The following is an 18,290-nucleotide window of genomic DNA, read 5'->3' as shown; positions in this document are numbered from 1 at the left end:
ACATCCTCTAACTCTTCCTGAAAGTCAGCAGCATGTAGGCTGCTATCTAGTCTATACATTTTTTAATATTGCACCCCACTTTTTTGTTTCTTTGTGCCTTAGCCAATCTACATGTTGCTGTATTGGGCTATGTTGTTATTTGCAGGTAAACTTTGCAAGTAAGTGGGACTTCTGTTTTGTGGGAAAAATGGATTACCGATCAGTCCAGAGTCAAACGTGAAATAGTTGATTAGAAAGTGAACCCTTTGCATTTAAAAAGAAACCCCAAAAGTCCCCACAAACATCAGCACAATAAAATCTTAATACAAGAGAATACTTCTCCAACATTATCACCCACTCAGGCAGACTTTTAAAATAAGGAAGCATCCTGATAGAGTATTGATAGCCCTATCATACTCATCATGTTCAGTCTCCATTTCTGTAAGTCAGTCTCGCACATCTTTGACATACAGTAACAGAATAAGCACACCCTGTTCACCACAGTGGAATAGTATAGTGCTAAAGTCAAGTTTTATTAAAGGAAAACTTACAAAACCGATTCCAGGAGTTACAACCAAGAATATGACAGTTTTGGTTCTCTATCACAGACCCACGTCTGGATCTGTCATTTGCACACTGTTTGCTCTCACCCCTTGAATTAAATGAGGTCAGTTTTGCTATGGAAACCTGTCATTTGTCTGATTTTAAAAAAGAGCTTGAGTTCCAATAAGCTAATTTGATTTGAGTTGCTCTCTTTGGTGCAAACAATACAACCCCTATATTGTAAAAATTTTTTGCTTGTTTTGCTTTACAAGTGTTACTTGGAGTGATACGATGAGGCAGAATTATGTGTTTCTGTATGCTGTACATAACAACCATCCGGGAATGGAAAACATTATCATGGCCACTAAATATAATTCTGTTTTCTAACAGTCCAAGAAATGTCTAAATATTCATACTCTTAAGTAGTATGGAAAGTACAAATCTTAAGCAAATTACTATCAAGTTGGGCTACAATGGGGAGTAATTGTTAGTTTTGCGTATCACTGTAACTGTGAGGTGCGATTTTAAGAGGCTTTGAACTTTTTTTGAAATTTTATCTATATTTTAATATTTTACATTCTCTTTCTACAGAACATTCTGGCTTTAAATCCCCGAAAACAGACGCATGCAACTCTTCATTCAACTGCAGCAAAGAAACAAGTCAAGAAGCAATGGAAAAGGAATTCTGACAAAAGCTGTTCAGTAAGTGCACGTTTATTTTTTGGGCTTACTATTTTGGAACATGCAATAAGTCATTGAGGCTGTTAGTTGTGTGAGAAATTCAAATGTGAGTTTCCTGTGTTGTTCAGTAGCCGAATTTGGCTCCTAGTTCTGTTCCTGTAAATGCAGTTACTTTGTGATCTGCTGTTTACTTTTCAGAACCCAGTACATGCCGTACCTTTTTCCTTTTTGGTGATTTAGTAAGTCTCTGATGCAACTTTTTCCCCTTTTGTAATGGAGTGTGATCAGTCTCAAGTGTCATGCAGTATCACAGCTGGCTCACCACTTCCCGTGCCTCGTAGAGCCGCTCTCCCTGGGTAGCCAGCATCAGCTGCCTCTTCTGCCACTTGCTCCTTTCCTTTCTGTTTTCCAAGAGTAACACCGGGTAGAGCAGCACTTAGCTATCCTTTTAAAGACTGTTAAAGGTAGTTTTGTTCCAGTATAGAACTGGGGGAACCCATCATCTGTACTTATGTTTTACATATTTTTTTATATATATGTATCGACCTATACGTGTACTATATATAGATGGCCCTATGTATATATGTTATATATAAATATATAAAGCTTAGATTAAAACATGGCTCTGGATTTTAAATTTTGTGCATTGCATTTTTCAGGAAATAGGTGGTTTAAGAATAAATATTTTTTTCATTAGAAACTGTCTGTGTTCTTCAATATTTCTGCCATTAGATATAATTTCCTCTCTAGGTATTCAGATTCTTAGTCTCAGTGTGATATTCATCTCATCCTATCAGACTTTGTTGTCTCTTTGATCTCTCATCTGATTAGAAGGTTTGTAGTGGTTTTACTGTCTTCCTGCAGATTCTCTTAGATAATCCTCTAAATTCAGAAGTCTTTTAGGTAGAGTACTATATCTGCAAACTATTTCCCTTATGGGTATAATGTTATGCTGTCTTTTCATAGTGTCATCAAAACACTTTCTCCCACTAAGTAGGAAAATTCAGGTTTGAAAGCTGATAGTAGTTTATAATAATAAAAAAAATAAAACCAAACCAAAACACAAACGAACCCCCCTCCCCTCCAAGCTTCTCAGTTTCTCAAAATCCAGTGTGACCCACAAATACTTGCTGGGAGGAGCACCAACCCAGGGTATCCTTAGCATTTCAACTATATTCTACGATAGTTTTCCTGTTTTATAGCATTGATTATAAGAATCTGTCTCTTTACTATAGCGAATATTCCTATTTTCTTATTTTATTTATTGGCTTAATAATGTTGTAATAACCAGAAATTAATGTACACGACAAGTTTCTGTTTGTGAACAGGGATGATTATTTTGGCATGTCTGATGCAGTTATTGCCCACAAATGTCTGTTCCTGCTGCACAGATAGTTGAGCTGCTCAGCAAGCTGCTCCTGGACAGCTGCAGTTTACGTTATGTTTTCAGGTGACCTAAAATCAACACTGGGCTGTAAACTCCTCTGTTTCAGAAGCTGTTTGTTGAGAAGCTCAGGTATCCATGCAGCAGGGCAGGTAGGTATCTGTAACCTGATTAGCTGTTCCAATATAAATTATCCTAGTTAAACTTCAAAATATAGCATACACTTATATATATATAAATCTTCCTACCGAGTGTGTTAACACACATTTTTGAAAGCTTCTAGGGTTTAAGGTCACTTGCTTATCTCTGAGCTTCTCCACGTATCAGCCGTGTTTGGTTTTTTGCATTCAGTTTATTCATAAAATATTTGATAGTTGAGGTTTTGCATTTGATTGTGGAAGTACATAGCTTTCTAGAAATTGTCTCTCTTCCTGTGTTCCTTCACATAGTTGTGTGTGCGTACCTCGTGGTATCTGAAATGTTCTTGCATCCCTGAGGTCTGAACTTCTTGGGCTGTGCAAACAGCATTGATTTTGGGTTCATTGCTAGCTTGTGCGATGTAGATGGATTTTCTTTTGAATGTCAGATGTTGCAGGATGTTGTTTTGGCATAGGTTTACAATCTAATAAACAACTTGATTTTATAGTTCTGCATTACTGCATGGAGATCTGTGACAGACTGACACACTGTCATGTGTTGCAACTTACAGGGTTAAAGGTTAAGAGACAAGCAAATAGATACAGCTGGAACATACCACCATTATCACAGCGAGTTCTTATACTGTATATTATGAATTATTTGGTAGAAGTGTCACGTTGTTTAGTTTGCAAGTTCTGATAAATGTAAAATACTAGAAACTGTAAAGGGGTAGTCCTTATTTCTAGACCAGTAATGGTTGTAATTTTTAGAACTGACAAAGTTTTCTTTACTCAGAAATATGTAGCTTACTTTTACTGTGCAAGATTTATCACGTAGCTTACTACTGTGGCAGAACAAGACCTCCAAGACTGAAGAAATCAAACCTAAACATTTGTCTGGTATCCCATTACATAAAAGGCATTAGGAAGAAATGAGAGACTTCTTACATTCTTGAAATCATTGTTGTTGAGTGGTTTTAATAAACAAATTAAACAAAATGATAGAATCTTTTCCTAGCCTTTCTAAAACAAGAAAGCTAATGTGGAAAAGGATACATTGCGCACAATTTTGTATTAGGGTCTAAAAAGCCATTGACAGTAAAGTTGAGGCCAGGTAATGAACAGGTCAAGGTCCATAGGAAGTATGCTTGTTTGCATTTCCTTAAAATCTGAATTTAGCTTTTAGCTTTGGATTCTTTTAAAGCTGTACGGACGCTGCCTTTGCAGAATTACTGTTGGAGGGAAGGTGGGAGTATGAAAATACAAAACTAATTAAATTAGCAGCCCTCAAAACTCTGAACAAAAGCTGCATCTGCTGAGGCATGCACACAGTGACTTTGTAATGTCTAATACACTTCCAGATGGCAGACTTACATATTTCCTCAAAATAATTACACAAGTGAAATTTTAACTCCTAGTTTGCTCTGAGACACTTTGCACTGCCCATTAAATGAGTTTTGAAGTAGAAAATGAGTGTCAATATCTTTCCTCAGCATTGGAAAAACATTCTCCTTAAGGAAGTTTCAATTATACTTTTGATGAGTGCTATTGGTTATTTACTGTGTTGTCAACCATATTTTGATGTAGAAATGACTTATAGCTATAGGTGCAGGATCAGTCAGCTTTCCTTCTGAAATTTTAACTCGGAGATTTATGTCAGAGTAGGTAAACTCTTTATTGCTGAGTCACCCTTGGAACAGTGCTAAAGGTGAGCATTAACATGGGTTTCTTCCGTATCATGCTGAAAGGTGTTATAAACAGATGCCACTAGTCTGTCTGGGGAAACAAAAATTTCTACTGGCCAGAAGAAATTAAAAGTAGAAGAGTTTTGAGATGGCTATACTAATAGTAAATCTTGGAGAAGGAAGCAAAATTTAGATATATTAGGTCATCAATTTAGAGATACAACTAAAGCAAAAGAATGAACAGGGGAAGCTCAGAGGACTTGCTTTGATTTCAGGGTTTTCCTAGGTAGTTACGGATTGTTTAGACATCAATTTATGTTTTTATTTATGGTTTCCAACTGTCTATAATTCCATTTCTGTATGTATTCTGTGCTTGCTGACGTTTAAATCACGAACCTAGATGGGCACACATTGTGTGCATTTGCATTACACCCAGCACACTGAATTCCTCGCTTTACGGATAAGATTTCTAAGCATTATGGGACAAGGGCTGCTTTTACCTTGTACACGTGTGGTTTGTTGTTTTAATGAAATTTACCTCCTCAATTTTTATAAAATCACTTGTCACTGGAGGATTCAGTGGGATATTGTAGTCCAGTCTTTTTTTGTAGTGAAACCTTGGAGGTACCTACCAAGGAGAGGTGAGTAGATGTTATAAACCCACCTATGTAGTCAGACTTTCTTCAGTTTCTGCATTTAGAAATAATAGTCATAATTGCTCCAGATGGAAGAGTTGGAAGTATTTCAACAAGGCAAGAAAGGTGAAAAGGAAATGGGGTTTAAATTGGTTTGTAGTTAATTGCCATAGCCTGTAACAGTATTGATTTTCTGGCAGTAGGAGCATTGTTCTTTGTCCTTACATTTGCTAAGCCCAATCAGCATTGTGCAACAAGAGCCTGCCTTTCTTAAACAAAATAATTGTTAAGCTCAGCTGTTTTTTTGCAGGGCATCACTTTGGGGCAAGAGTCTTTAACTATTCTGTGGCTCTTTCCAGCCATTAGAGTGAACCGAATTCCTCACCTAGTCGTTCTGTGCAACATTAAGGTAGAGCTACCAGACTGCTTTGTGCTAACAGTGTAAAGTGAGACCTGCAATTCATTGCAAGGTGTTAAAGATCGTGTTGCTCTTTAAATTTGGAGGCAATTACTCCCTTAAAACAGTAGTAATAATTGTCTGCTAAAACTTCAAACTGCTTTTCACTTTGGTAGTGTTTCTGTGGCTGTCACTGCTATCTGTGAACATCTGCAGAAAGAAATTCTTACTTAAAAAAAAAAAAAAGTTTTTTGAGTACCTCTTGGTGTACAAATGTCCAAAAGAACCTGTAAATATGATGATTCTTTCTCAGCTCTAATCAGTGTGTTACTCTTAAGTACTTCCTTCCAGTAAGATGGAGAAATGCCATGTGATTTTTGTGCTCAATAGTGTACCACACGTACAGAATAATCAAGTTATCAGCTCACAAATAACTCATGGGTTGAAGCAGAAATAGTGCAAATTGCAAACAAGTAGATATGAAACCCAGTTACCCAAGGCCTGAAATCAAGAACCTTGGTGAATAAATGCTTTTTTAGTGAATAATTTGGCCATTTTTAGACATGTATTGATGAAAGATTATGTATTTATAAATAAAAAATAATCCCAAATATTGTAAAATAGAGAACATTCATTAAAGGGAATCAACTCAATTATCTCTATAATCTAAATGTATAGTTTACCTTTGCAAATATTTATTTTTGTCTGCATTGCATATGAATATGCAAGTTTAGCTCTTTTCTGAATGGATATACAATGGCAGATGTCTCTCTAATCGCTGCTCTATTCAAACATTAATTGGTAGAACATATGTAGAATTCTACTAGTCTGAATAGGTATAGGATAGCAGCAGTCTTTTTAATCACATCACTATTCAACCACTAATTGGTGTGATGATTAAGGGACATTAGAGGGAGCACTTTGACATCTGATTCTTTGAACTGATGTCGCTCAGGCTGCACTGTATTCATCATGGCCAGACTGCTTTTTTAAATAAAACGCTCTGATTCCCAAATGTGGAAAATACTGCATTAGGATCTACTGAGGTGATTAGGGAATTTGAGAATGATTCTTTTATTTAACTAGTGATTGACTGTATCTGCACAAACTATTCATATGAATAATGCATGGGTTACTGAGTATCAGAAAGAGCTGAGAAGTAACATCAAGAGATTTTCTCTTTTCTCATAGTGTCAATAATTAAATATTAATACACATTTTAAAATGTACCAGTTTAATCATTTAGCAGTCAAACTCCTACTCATGCATTTTTTAGATTAACTAATTACTCTGCATTTTCTCCTATCGATACCATATGCTGGCATTTATAACCATTTTAATGGAATAAAGGGGTTTAAATGCTTATATATGACATCACTTATACTTGGTCTAAGAAATGCATGTTATAATTCTTGATTTTTCTGTTTTATTTTAGTTTCATTGTCTTAAGGTATACTCATTAGAATATCTCAACAGCTCCTAACTTGCCTGACTGCTACAAATTAGTGCTTTTATGCACATTTTCTGTTTATCAAATTGTAAATACTAGCTGATGGCAAGTTATACCAAATCATTTCTTAGTCTGCTGCAAAAGGTTCCTTCTTAACATGTGGCATTTTTGGGGTGCTCTGCAAAACCACCTCTAACCTCTTAACTTCCTCTGAACAGAGTTCTTCAGATTTGGTTTTCTACAGATTTGATGTTGGATGATTCCCCTTCTCACAAAGCAGTACTCACCAAGGGTTTTTAGTTCCAGGTGTATTTCTGATTGTAACCATTTCAAAACCAAAGTGCCTCACAGTTGCAAATTGATTTTACACATCCATATATGACAAAACGAAAAATGCTTGTCTGCTGCAAATGCTGAATTCTAGGTAAGTCTAATCAACTTATTCCCCTTCATTAAAGCTTCACTGTGAACTTTCATCTTCTGCTTAGCTTAATATTCTTTCGGACATGGATTGCTATATGTGCACTTTCCTGTGGTTATTGGATGGAGATAAAGGTGCCTTCTTGTGTAGGTGTATTGGAAAACTGAACAAATAACAAGGCTAGCTTCTCTTTCTTTAGCCCTGCTACTCACAGTTGGGGTTTTTTTGTAAACCATTGCCTATACTGAAACCAGTACTGCTCTTTTGTTCTTTCCTTTCCTCTCTAGACTTTCTTCTTGCATAGCAAAAGCCTCATCGCTGTTCTGTTTAGAAATCTAGAAAAACAAAAATTATTATGAGCTTTAGGCTGAGAAATTGTAAGTGCTGGAACATAGTTTCTTGGAGAAACCTGAGCTATTGATGGTCCGTTCGTAATTACTCACCAGATCTGTTTATAAGTGTTTTAAGTCCTGGAAGACATGTGCTTACTAGAAGTAAAAGGAGCTGAAAGACCAATTTTAGTGTGAAGGAAGTAGTATAGCTTGCTGAATGCTGTGTTTTAAACAGGACTGGTAGCACTGTCGATTATGAAGTTGCACTGAAGTGTTCATTACAAGACCCAGCTTGTAATTTGTCTGCAACTTTGCCATGTATTTGGGCAACAATTTTCCAAGTACCAAGCTGTCAATTCTTTTATGCATATTAAAAAAATCATTCATATATGCACATAAAAAAATAACTAAAGTATGAATAAACAGGTCTGGGAGAAGAGTTTGGTTTTGATCTTTTAACCAATCCTGGTAGCATTATATTTAAAACTCACTAGTGTCTTCATGCTTTAAAGCAAGGATGTGTAACAGGCTGGGGATTGAAAAAGTATGTAGGTACAACAGAACTGTCCAGAAGCTTTGAAAACCTTATCTTGATCAGTTTCTGCTGCATTTTTATCACAATATACAGTGGAGAGCAGTTATCTGCATCATCAGTTGTGGCTCCTTTGCTTATAATAGTCAGTATTCTTTGCTTACAGTAGCGTCCTGGTTTTAGGAACTCCTGAATTTGTGGTGGTAAACCTCAGGAAAGATTTGAGACTTTCATAATGATTTCTTCTTTTGTTTTATAACTGATGTATTGTTTGAACAGAGTGTTGAAAATAAACCTAGTATCTCTTCCAGTATTGATAATCAGAAATAATGTTTTTGTGAGTCTTCAGTCAGCAAAGATGCTAGGTACTCCTTGGTATAAGAATGTTCCTTAAAGTGTGTGTGCTTCCTATGGAAGTAATGGAAACTGGTGGGTCCAGTCTCTGGAGCTGTGGTGTTGCCATGTTGAGGCACATTCCTGTCTTCAGAAAGCTACATGTACGTGTTTTCTGAGTCACTTCTTCCATCTTCAATCAGTCAGTTTCATCGGCAAGTATGTGGAACAATCACTCAGCAAAAGTTTGTTGCCCTTTAATAGTGAGAACAGAACAGCAACCTATTGTTGCTTACTCGCTAGCTGATGGGGAAGAGGTTTCCTTATATAAAGATAAAGATGCTACTACATGCATTCTGTTTGAAGATTTATCAAGTTGCAATTCATGTATTTTCCTTTAAAAAAAAAAAAGTTGAAGATTCCTTCTTCACGTATCATGTGAGAAGGAATGTTATTAACATTGCTAAATCAAGTAAACAAATTAAGAAGCGTCCAAATGACAACTTGTGTAGTTGCCTTAAAAGATATGCACTATTCAGGAAAGACAAAGGTGTCAAGTGTTTTACATTAGTTATGCAACAGACAGTAAAATGATAGCAAGGGTGAAACTGAATCTTTATGGATCAAAATCACTTTAGGGAAGGGTAACAAACTTGTTTCTAGTGTGTTGAGAATATGCTATAGAGTCTCCACACAGCAGGTTTAAATTTGGCTATGGCTGTAAATAGAAATCAATCTAATCATAGAATCATAAAAATGTAGGTTTGGGAGGGATAGTGAGAAAATTTCTGGGTTGTGACAGAACGATATATAGCTAGACATTTCTTGACAGATATTTGTATAAGCCACTTCTAAAAGCATATAATGTTGGAGACTTCTCATTTGTAGTGTTTAATCAATGCAACAGCAAGTTTTTTCCTAAAATATATTTAATTTGTTGAAGATCAAATTGTCATCTTGTCCTTCTGCTTGAAGAACAATTGATGATTGTTCCCTTTTGGTATAAAATCTGTTATGTTAGAACATTCCTGTTAGATACCCTTCCTGTTCTCTATTTTACTTCAACTCTTCTTTGCTGATCTTGTTTTTGGAAACTGTTATTTTGTTGCTTTTATTTGGATTTTCATTTTCTGCATCTTTTGCTAATTGTGATGATGAAAAATTACACAATTTTTCAGCTGACATCTAGCTAGCACCAAGTAGAAGGAAATAATTTCTTTACTTCATATGCTGAACTATCCCACAATGTGCTGTCCCCTCTGCAAGAGCACTGTTCTCTTGTGTTTGACTTATGGCCTAAATTCTGACCCTTCAGTTTGCCTTGATTTTTAAATTCTTATCATGACTTTTAAAATGTTCAATATTTCCACCTTCCCTGTTTCCCTTATTCCATCAAACACGGTGTCGGCAGAAACTATTAGTACCTTCTTCTTTTCCAGCTATCCAAGTCACTGGGGTCCTGGGTGAGTCATAAAGTGTCTTGATTCAGGTCCTTTCTTGGTGACAGAAAAGAAGCTAGGGGTTGTTTTTCAGCAAGCTGTGCACTCACTGGATATTTGTTTTATTTAGACCACATTTTTAATGGGCTTATGAAAATGTGCTATGGAATATATATTAAAAAAAGTTTACTCAAGATTTGTCACATCTACCACTTATTCTTGAGTCCATTCATCCTCTTAATGATATAAAATAAGATTGATTTAACTTTGGTTTTACATGCCCATGTTGGCTTTTTTTATATCACATTATAATTTTTAATACATGCATGCAGTTTTCTCTGCTGGGGGCTATAATTGGTATTTTCAGTCCCTTTTTTGTGAAGGGAAGCATTATGTCAGTCTCTTCTGGCCTTTTGGAACTCCAAGCCCTCAGAGTCTTTGAGTGCAAATGATAGTGGTCCACACATTGCTTCAGTTAGCTCCTTTATGACTCAGTGATAGATGAACCGCATCTGTATGATTAAAAGTAAAATATTCCCAAACCTCTTTTTTCCATACTCAAGCCTGCAACCCTATGTTCTTGCTAAAAATAGTATTTTCAGTAATAGCTATGGCCATACCATGCCATCTTCATAAAGAGAGCAGGGAAGGCTCTGAATAATTCCGTTCACTCTGCATCATTTGTTACTTGCTCTCCTTTCCTGTACGTAACCTGTACTTCTCTTTATTTTCTTCTTACTTCTCACGTATATGAAACAGTTTTCTTCTTATTATTACTCCTTGCTAACTGAAATTTACTTGGTGCCTTAGCTTTCTGATTTTATTCCTACAGTGCTTGTGCTGTTCATTTATACTTAGAAATTTATATACTTAGGTATGTGTCATAGTTTCCCTGCTTTTGTGATTTTGATTTCCAGGCCATGGGGGGAGACACGGTACAATCATAAAGTTCTGTGAAGTGCTTGCTTTTTTAATTTTTTTGCTTTGCTCAGGAATAGTTTCCTTTTGTGCATTTCTGTCAGGGTTTGCCCTTTCTCCTGTTTTCCTTTACTGATCAGTGTATCTTTCAGGTGACGTACCAAGCTATGCCTGAGTCTATTGAAATTATATTTTCTGGAGTTCACTGTCCTCATTCTGTTACCCTCACAACTTTCTATACTTGGAATTGATCGTAATGCTATTAGAGAGATAAATTATTGTAAGACATTTTGATTTTTTTTAAATTCAGCCTGGAAAACCAGAGATCCTAATAATGGCAGGGTGCAGGTATTTTTTGACGTGATAACTGACAAACTTTGTTAGTAACAGTCATTAAATCAGAAATGCTAATATAAAATTCTAAGTAGTATCAACTCTTACTAATTGAGGTATCAAGCTGAATTGACTTCAGCCTTACATTTAGTAAACAGGAAGTCATAGAATAGATAATCACAAAACGCAATGTTCATCAGGCTTTTTTTGGGTGTTAATTTAGTATAAATTCTATGGAATTGCCAACCTTTATTTTACTATTTTGTAAGACAAACTCAGAAGTCAATAAAACTATTTAGATCTGTGAACTGAACTAAACAGCTAAAGCACATGAATTTTGAGGAGTTTGTTATTAATTCAAATACAAAAGTTATCCGGAATTTGCATCCCGATTTGTAAAGAAGAGTTTCAGGCTGAACTGGAAAACAACTTCAAAAGGACTATTTAGAGGTATGAGAATAACCCATAAGGAATTGAAAAAATTGGGATTGATGGGCAAAGCAGGAAGTACAGAGGGAAAAGTGAGAACTTTGAAAAGTCAAGTTGAGTCACACCTGGTGAAAGAAATTAAAACAAATAGTAAAAGGTTATTCAGCTATATAAAACAAATAGTGAAAGGTTCTTAAGCTATCTAAATTAAAAGAAATAAAAGAACACAGAAAGTCAGTGTGAAGATAGGATTAAACATCCTAGATATTGTCTAAAATCAGTGTAAATCATTTTCCTAGTTTCAGTAAAACGGGGGTAAAACAAGAGGTGGCTAATGGGCAGACTAGTGCAGAAATGGCTATTATCCCACAGGCCAGAAGGAAAACTTGGAGGGTTTCATCTCTCAAGTCAAAGGGACAGGAGAATGTCCATAAAAGTATCACAGAAAAATTGACATGTGAAATTATAGGCCTAAGAGTAAAGCAAGCTCTATGTTGTAGCACTTTGTTAAAGAATAGCTGATGCAGATTCTGTATGTTAAAAGACAGAATTGATGGGCAGCTGTCAGTCTCATGTCAGCAGCATGCAAAACTTTGAAAACAAATTTTGAAGCAAAGATACAGTAAACACTTTAAGGTAAATATAAGATGGAATAAGACATACTGGGCTTTATTATAGGGATAGAGCATGACATACAAGATTTTTTTTTTACCGAATTAATAATGAATTATCATCTGCTTATATTAGAAAATTAACATGGATAGGGACTGGCTGGAAAGGAAACAAGTGAGTAGTGCTTAAAAAAGAGCTACTGGGCTTTGAGCAGAGCTTGTTGAAGGATCAGTCTTCAGATTCATACCATTTAATATTTTCATTAATGAGCTTGACATAAATATTAGGAGCATCTTCCCAGAAAGCTGACAGGCACTGTCAATACAGAAGGAAGTGTAACATCATAAAGAACTGTGACACTGAAGTTTAGAATAAAAAAAAAAAAATAAGAATAAATTTAATACTGCAATTAGGAGGCTGTACAGCCAAGGGCTGAAGTTAAGAATGACTAGGAGCTTAGTGGTTGGAATTAAGAGAAAAGATGATTTAGAAATACCAGCTGATCAGAGGGTAATGGCTCCATCAACTGGGTGAGGAAATCTGCATGTGAACTGAACGTGAAAGCAAGAGAGAGAGTAACTGATCATCCAAGTTGTCACTTCCAGTCTCCTGTATACTTCAGTGTTTTGGACCATAGGTGTCTGATACAGCATGCTCAATTACTTGATAGATTTTCTGTGCTGACCTGCAACCTGTTAAAAGGGGGTATTGATAGTATGTAGAATAAATTGCTTTTAAATCACTTCAGATACCATAGTGATGAGTGTCATTGAAATAGTCATGGGGGAAAATAGTTGTACCTTCAAGTAACATTTTGAATAGTGTGCAGTAAATAAGGCTACACACTAAGCACAACTGTTGAGAGACTATTGATTTAGTGAGCACTCTGTTCTGTCTTCTGAGTCAGGCAGCACTTCTGTGTAAAATAGCATATGATCATATCATTAAAACTGGTGGTTTTGCTGCATACATGTGAAGTGGCCAAATCAAGTTTTGAAAGAGCAAACCTTTTTTAGGCACTTTTGAATTTAAGTGTTTGACTTCACAATGCCTGTGTGTGTTTTATGGTGGCCAGTATCACCTATGGGTTCTGCTGTGTTCTCCAACCAACTCTACGTACCTTTACTTCAGCCTTCAATTTCTACAAACGTTATTGTGGGAATGAGGTTAATAAACAGGGGTGATATACCTCATTATGTATTAGTTTCTGGCCTTCGTTTACCTCCGTGGATCATTTGCAGTTTCTCTTTACGATGTAACAATTTGTAGCTGACAGATGTGGACTGATGCTGTTAAATATCTTTTTAAGGTGTGCGCTCTGATGTGTGTTCTTTTCACTTGCTGCTGATACTCTGCTATGCAGACATCCAACTGCTTTGAGGCTGATTTAGCTATATAAAAAAATCCCCAAGTAATAACACTGATTTTGATGCCATTCAGAAAAATATATGTTAACTGAACATTTTTTCCATTCTGTGGGACTTCATCACAGGTTGGTCCTTAGCTAAATTACGTAGTTATCTTTTGCTTTAGTATTTGTATTTCTTGATTCCACTTCCAGGACTCCTGATATCCTAAAAGTTTTTGTCCTTTGGATAAGCATTATTTCCATATCAAAATTAAAAAGACTTTTCTTTCTCAGAAGTTGCCATTGGCTGTTGGAAGGTGGCTTTCATTGCTATAGAATTAAAAAGGAGTGTCAGGGAAACTGGCTTAATATCTGTTATTTTGAAACTCGGTGTAGCTAATGCTGAAGCATCAGTACTTTGTAAAGTATGGAGTTAATGAGCATTTGTTTCTAACTTTTGATGACTGATCCCAACAAACTTTTGTTTTAAAAGAAAAGGTGGGGTGGCGGGAGCGTCGCTTTCACTTCAGTCACATCTGTAGTAGTTAGAAATAATAGATACAGAAAATCTTTTTTTAAGATTGGATCTATAAGCTTTAGGACAAACTTCACTTTCCTTATAATTCCATTGCATTTTTGACAATGCTTGGACCATTTTACCTATCCTATACAATCAGGGAGCTATCTGCCATCATTGCTTTAGTGTAAAGCTTTCAGAAGAAACTTCGGGAGAGCGTAAGAAGCCAATGAATCTCAGACAGTAATGTATATGCAGTAACTATTTAAGAGTTGGGTGGATGTAGCAGAAATTTTAATTACATAAGAAATATTATTTGCATTCTGTTTCTCAAAGATTGTAACAGTAGTAGTATTAGTGATATATGTGATATATGACTGCATGTGTTTGTATTACAGAGTACCTGAGAGACAAGGGGGCAGTGTGCATCAGAGTATGTGGCCGTTTCTTGTGCTGGAAGAGTAGTCCTGTTGTTGGTGCTTTCTCTGGAGTTTTTCTTTCTCATTTATGTTTTCCTCTGCATGTATTTGCTAGGGAATGGACAAACAATGCGAGAAGGATCTTGCATATATTTGTAGCAATAAGTCTGAAAAGCTCTGTTGCCACCAGGGCTCTAGAAAAGCTGTGGAGAGGTACAGGGTGTTGCTAGGCAACACCGCATGGCCACAGATAGTATTTTTCTTTTAATTTATTTATTCTTCAGTTTGAGTGTGTCCTGCTTGGAGCCATTTGGGTAATAGTTAAGCAAGCACATAGAAATCGGAGAGCTGCAGGAGTGGAATAAAGGAATGCAATATGAAAAAATAAGAAAGGAAAAGCCATGACACATAACGAAACAAACCAAAAGACATGAAATAATTAGTAAGGACTAGGGGAAAAAAGTAAACAGGTGTGGGGAAACAGAACAGGAGAGAAAAAAAACCTAGTTATGAAGAAAAATAAAAGGAAAAGGAAAGATAGGGCACTATTGAAGAAAAATTTAAAATTGAAAGCTCAAACAATGTATACACAAGCGAAACAGGGAAACTGCTGCTTAAGAGTAAGAATTAAAAATCTGAGATAAAAATGGCTTTGAGAACAAAAAGGATAAATTTGGTCATTGTGTTAAAAGAATAATGATTTGTGTGTCTTTTTGCTTTGCAGCCACCCTGCTCTATCCTATTGCTCTGTTTGCACATACCCGATAGTAGTGTGAGTGTCAACTCAGGAGCTGGGGACCAATTAATAAATCCAGTATGTTTTCCAGAGAGCAAAAATATTTTAAAGAAAGAGTTTGTGTTATTTAGTTAATATTCAGTGATTATGTTTGAAAATAGTATATTCAAAATGATGTCATTGCATTTTATTGTAAAATGTTGGATGAGTATACTACCGGTACTAGGTTAAGCTCTGGTTGTAGTGTAGGAGGGGGTTGTTCATACTCTTCAAGTTAAACACATCAAGCAGGGGCAGGTCTGTCCTGTGCAGTGTTCTGGGAACTAAAAGCCCTTCACTTGCAATAATTTGAGCCACTTCTAGACTTGAGTAGCATAGCCATGTGAGAAAAATGCTGTGACAGAACCAGCCCTGCTGAGAGACCCCATTTATTAGCACAGGAACTGTGTGCTCCCTAGCCCAAATGTCTTGAGGAGCACTGCTTGTGGGACCTGAACTAGACTCCTCCAAAGAGGGCTAAGCCTAGCTCACACCAAGGAGCCTTGCATCACACTTCTCTTCTTGGCTCTGTATGTCCCTCCTTGCTTGGGAATTGCTGGGAAGGTACTTGCCCAGTGCTTTGGAACTTGCTTGAATTGCTCGCCTCAGCTTGAACATAGCAGTTTTTAAGAGAATGACAAGAAGGGGAATAAAGCAGTCTGAGCTGTTTGAAGGCAGGCCAGGAGGTTTTGGGAGAAGCAAGCTATTTGGGTTGAGACATGAAAGTTTCCAAAGGAGTAAAAACCTTACAAAGAAGACAGTAAATGAGACACAGAACTAGAAGAGTGCATAGTGCCTTACAGAGGTATTGTTAGATGCTCTTCTCTCTAGGGTGGTAAATGGAGCTGAGACCAGAGGCTATATATTTATCCTGGAATGTTGTTTTCAAGCTGCATGTGAATAAACAGTGTTATAGCAGCATTCTCCTAATGCTCTTTCACTGTGAAAAGAACTTTTGAATGTCCTGCTGACAAAAGTAGCTACACATAAGCCCTGTTCATTTGTGTGTATAGGAAAGTTCTTGTTCATGTCATTTCTTACAGAAAAGAAACTGGTACCGTTTTTTCCCTTAATTTTGTATTGGGAGATTCTTAAGTTTATTAAACATGAATGGTATCTTATTCAAAGAAAATAATGCTTATTTGAGCAGTTTTCCCTCAGTTTTGATTATGTCTATGTGTCTGTAAATAGATGACACAACAGATGGTGATAACTTCATAGGATCTGCAACCATTTTAATAGCCCCCTACCTCTGATTTTCTGAATATTTTTTTGAGACAGAAAAAATATTTTACAGCAAAGGTACTGTTCTACTTTGTTGCTATGTGTCCATTGCTGTTGCCGGTGCCAACCCCCACCTCCGCCCCCTTGACTTGACATTCCACCTCCTTAGCAATGAGCGTAATGTTTCATTTTGACTAACTTGGCTTGATGCATGATATTTAAAGCTATGTAATTGTGTTGACTGTTAAAGAGTTTTGGCTCCCAGTAAACCAATTTAGTGGTTCTTTGTGCATTCTTTTACATGCTTTCCAATTTCACGGTGGTGTGGGTTTTTTTGGGGTGTTTTTTTTTTTTTTTTTTTTGGTATGCTTCCATGTGTCTCTTCTGACTTTGTATATAGTAGTCAAAGGTCACTGTCTTACTGTATGTGGACCCTATAGTTACAATAAGGTTTTAGATAGGAGTCAGTGATGAGCATAGTAAATAATACATATAAATATAGTAGTCTTTCCACAATTTTTTGTCTTTATGATATTTTGGATAACAAGAAAAAAAACAGGTTTTCATCTGATTTAGCTATTTCACATGGCAATTAATTTAAAATGTATTTAAACACTTGGCTTTCCTGAACATCTCAATCTTTATGGCAAGAACTATGTCATAGGCACTGAAGTATTTTTCATGCAGACTGTCACCGTTTTATTCTACTAAGGTAAGGAGAGGATGGGATTTTTCCCACCCCTCCTACAGGACAGAAACATTGAGTTGCTTGGAGCCCAGAAGTCAAATCCCTTGGAACTGTCATCAGTTCCTTGGCTCTTGGCCTTGTATTTAGCATCTTTTCAGGCTCTTTCCAGGGCACTTAAAGACTATTTTATGCAAGTCTTTTAGATGTTGGAGAGAATTGGGAGTACACAATTTAGTAAGTGGTACACAGAATATGGTTCAGCTGGTGCATGTGTTTTCTAACTGGGACCTTGGCAGGACGTTGCTGTTGTGGTTTAGGCACAGCTGGCAACTAAACCCCACACAGCCACCCACTCACTGCCCCCACCCAGTGGGGTGGGGGGGAGAAACCAGAAGGGTAGAAGTGAGAAAACTCATGGGTTGAGATAAAGACAGTTTAATAAATAAAGCAAAAGCCATGTATGCAAGCAAAGCAAAATAAGGAGTTAATTCATGACTTTCCATGGGCAGGCAGGTGTTCCGCCATTTCCAGAACAGGGCTCCATCACACGTAACAGTTACTTGGGAAGACAAATGCGATCACTCTAGGCATCCCACTTCCTCCTCCTTCCCCCAGCTGTATATGCTGAGCATGACATTATACGGTATGCAGTACCCCTTTGGTCAGTTGGGGTCAGCTGTCCCAGCTGTGTCCCCTCCCAACTTGTTTGGCACCCCCAGCCTACTCGCTGGTGGGGTGGTGTGAGAAGCAGAAAAGGCCTGGGCTCTGTGTAAGCACTGCTCAGCAGCAACTAAAATATCCCTGTATTATCAGCACTGTTTTCAGCACAAATCCAAATTATATTGCCATGCTAGCTACTGTGAAGAAAATTAACTCTGTCCCAGCCAAAGCCAGCATACTTGCCTAGTTAGTTCTCATAGTTATTTGGGAAAGAAGCTTATGCAAAATCATGAGAAATAGCTTAGGCAGATTAGCTTCAGCAGAATTCGTTGAGAAATTGTGTCCTGTAGTGTTGGTTTTTTGTGTTTTTTTTTTTTTTAATGTTGAGGCAACTACAGGGAGCTGTAGTGCATGGTAAA

General features: G+C 36.8%; 1 protein-coding gene across 1 annotated transcript in view; it reads left to right on the top strand.

Moving 5' to 3' along the window:
• DPYD (dihydropyrimidine dehydrogenase) overlaps positions 1–18,290 on the top strand; it is a 366,851-nt gene that overhangs the window by 19,925 nt on the left and 328,636 nt on the right. Inside the window, exon 2 of the mRNA XM_037404065.1 lies at positions 1,114–1,224. Coding sequence (XP_037259962.1) covers positions 1,114–1,224 — 111 coding nt within the window. The remainder of the gene's footprint in view (positions 1–1,113; positions 1,225–18,290) is intronic.

The sequence above is a fragment of the Falco rusticolus genome, chromosome 11 (assembly GCF_015220075.1).
Source record: "Falco rusticolus isolate bFalRus1 chromosome 11, bFalRus1.pri, whole genome shotgun sequence".
Classification (NCBI taxonomy): domain Eukaryota; kingdom Metazoa; phylum Chordata; class Aves; order Falconiformes; family Falconidae; genus Falco; species Falco rusticolus.
The sequence above is the reverse complement of the archived record's forward strand: the minus strand, read 5'-3'. Positions and strand labels throughout refer to the sequence as shown.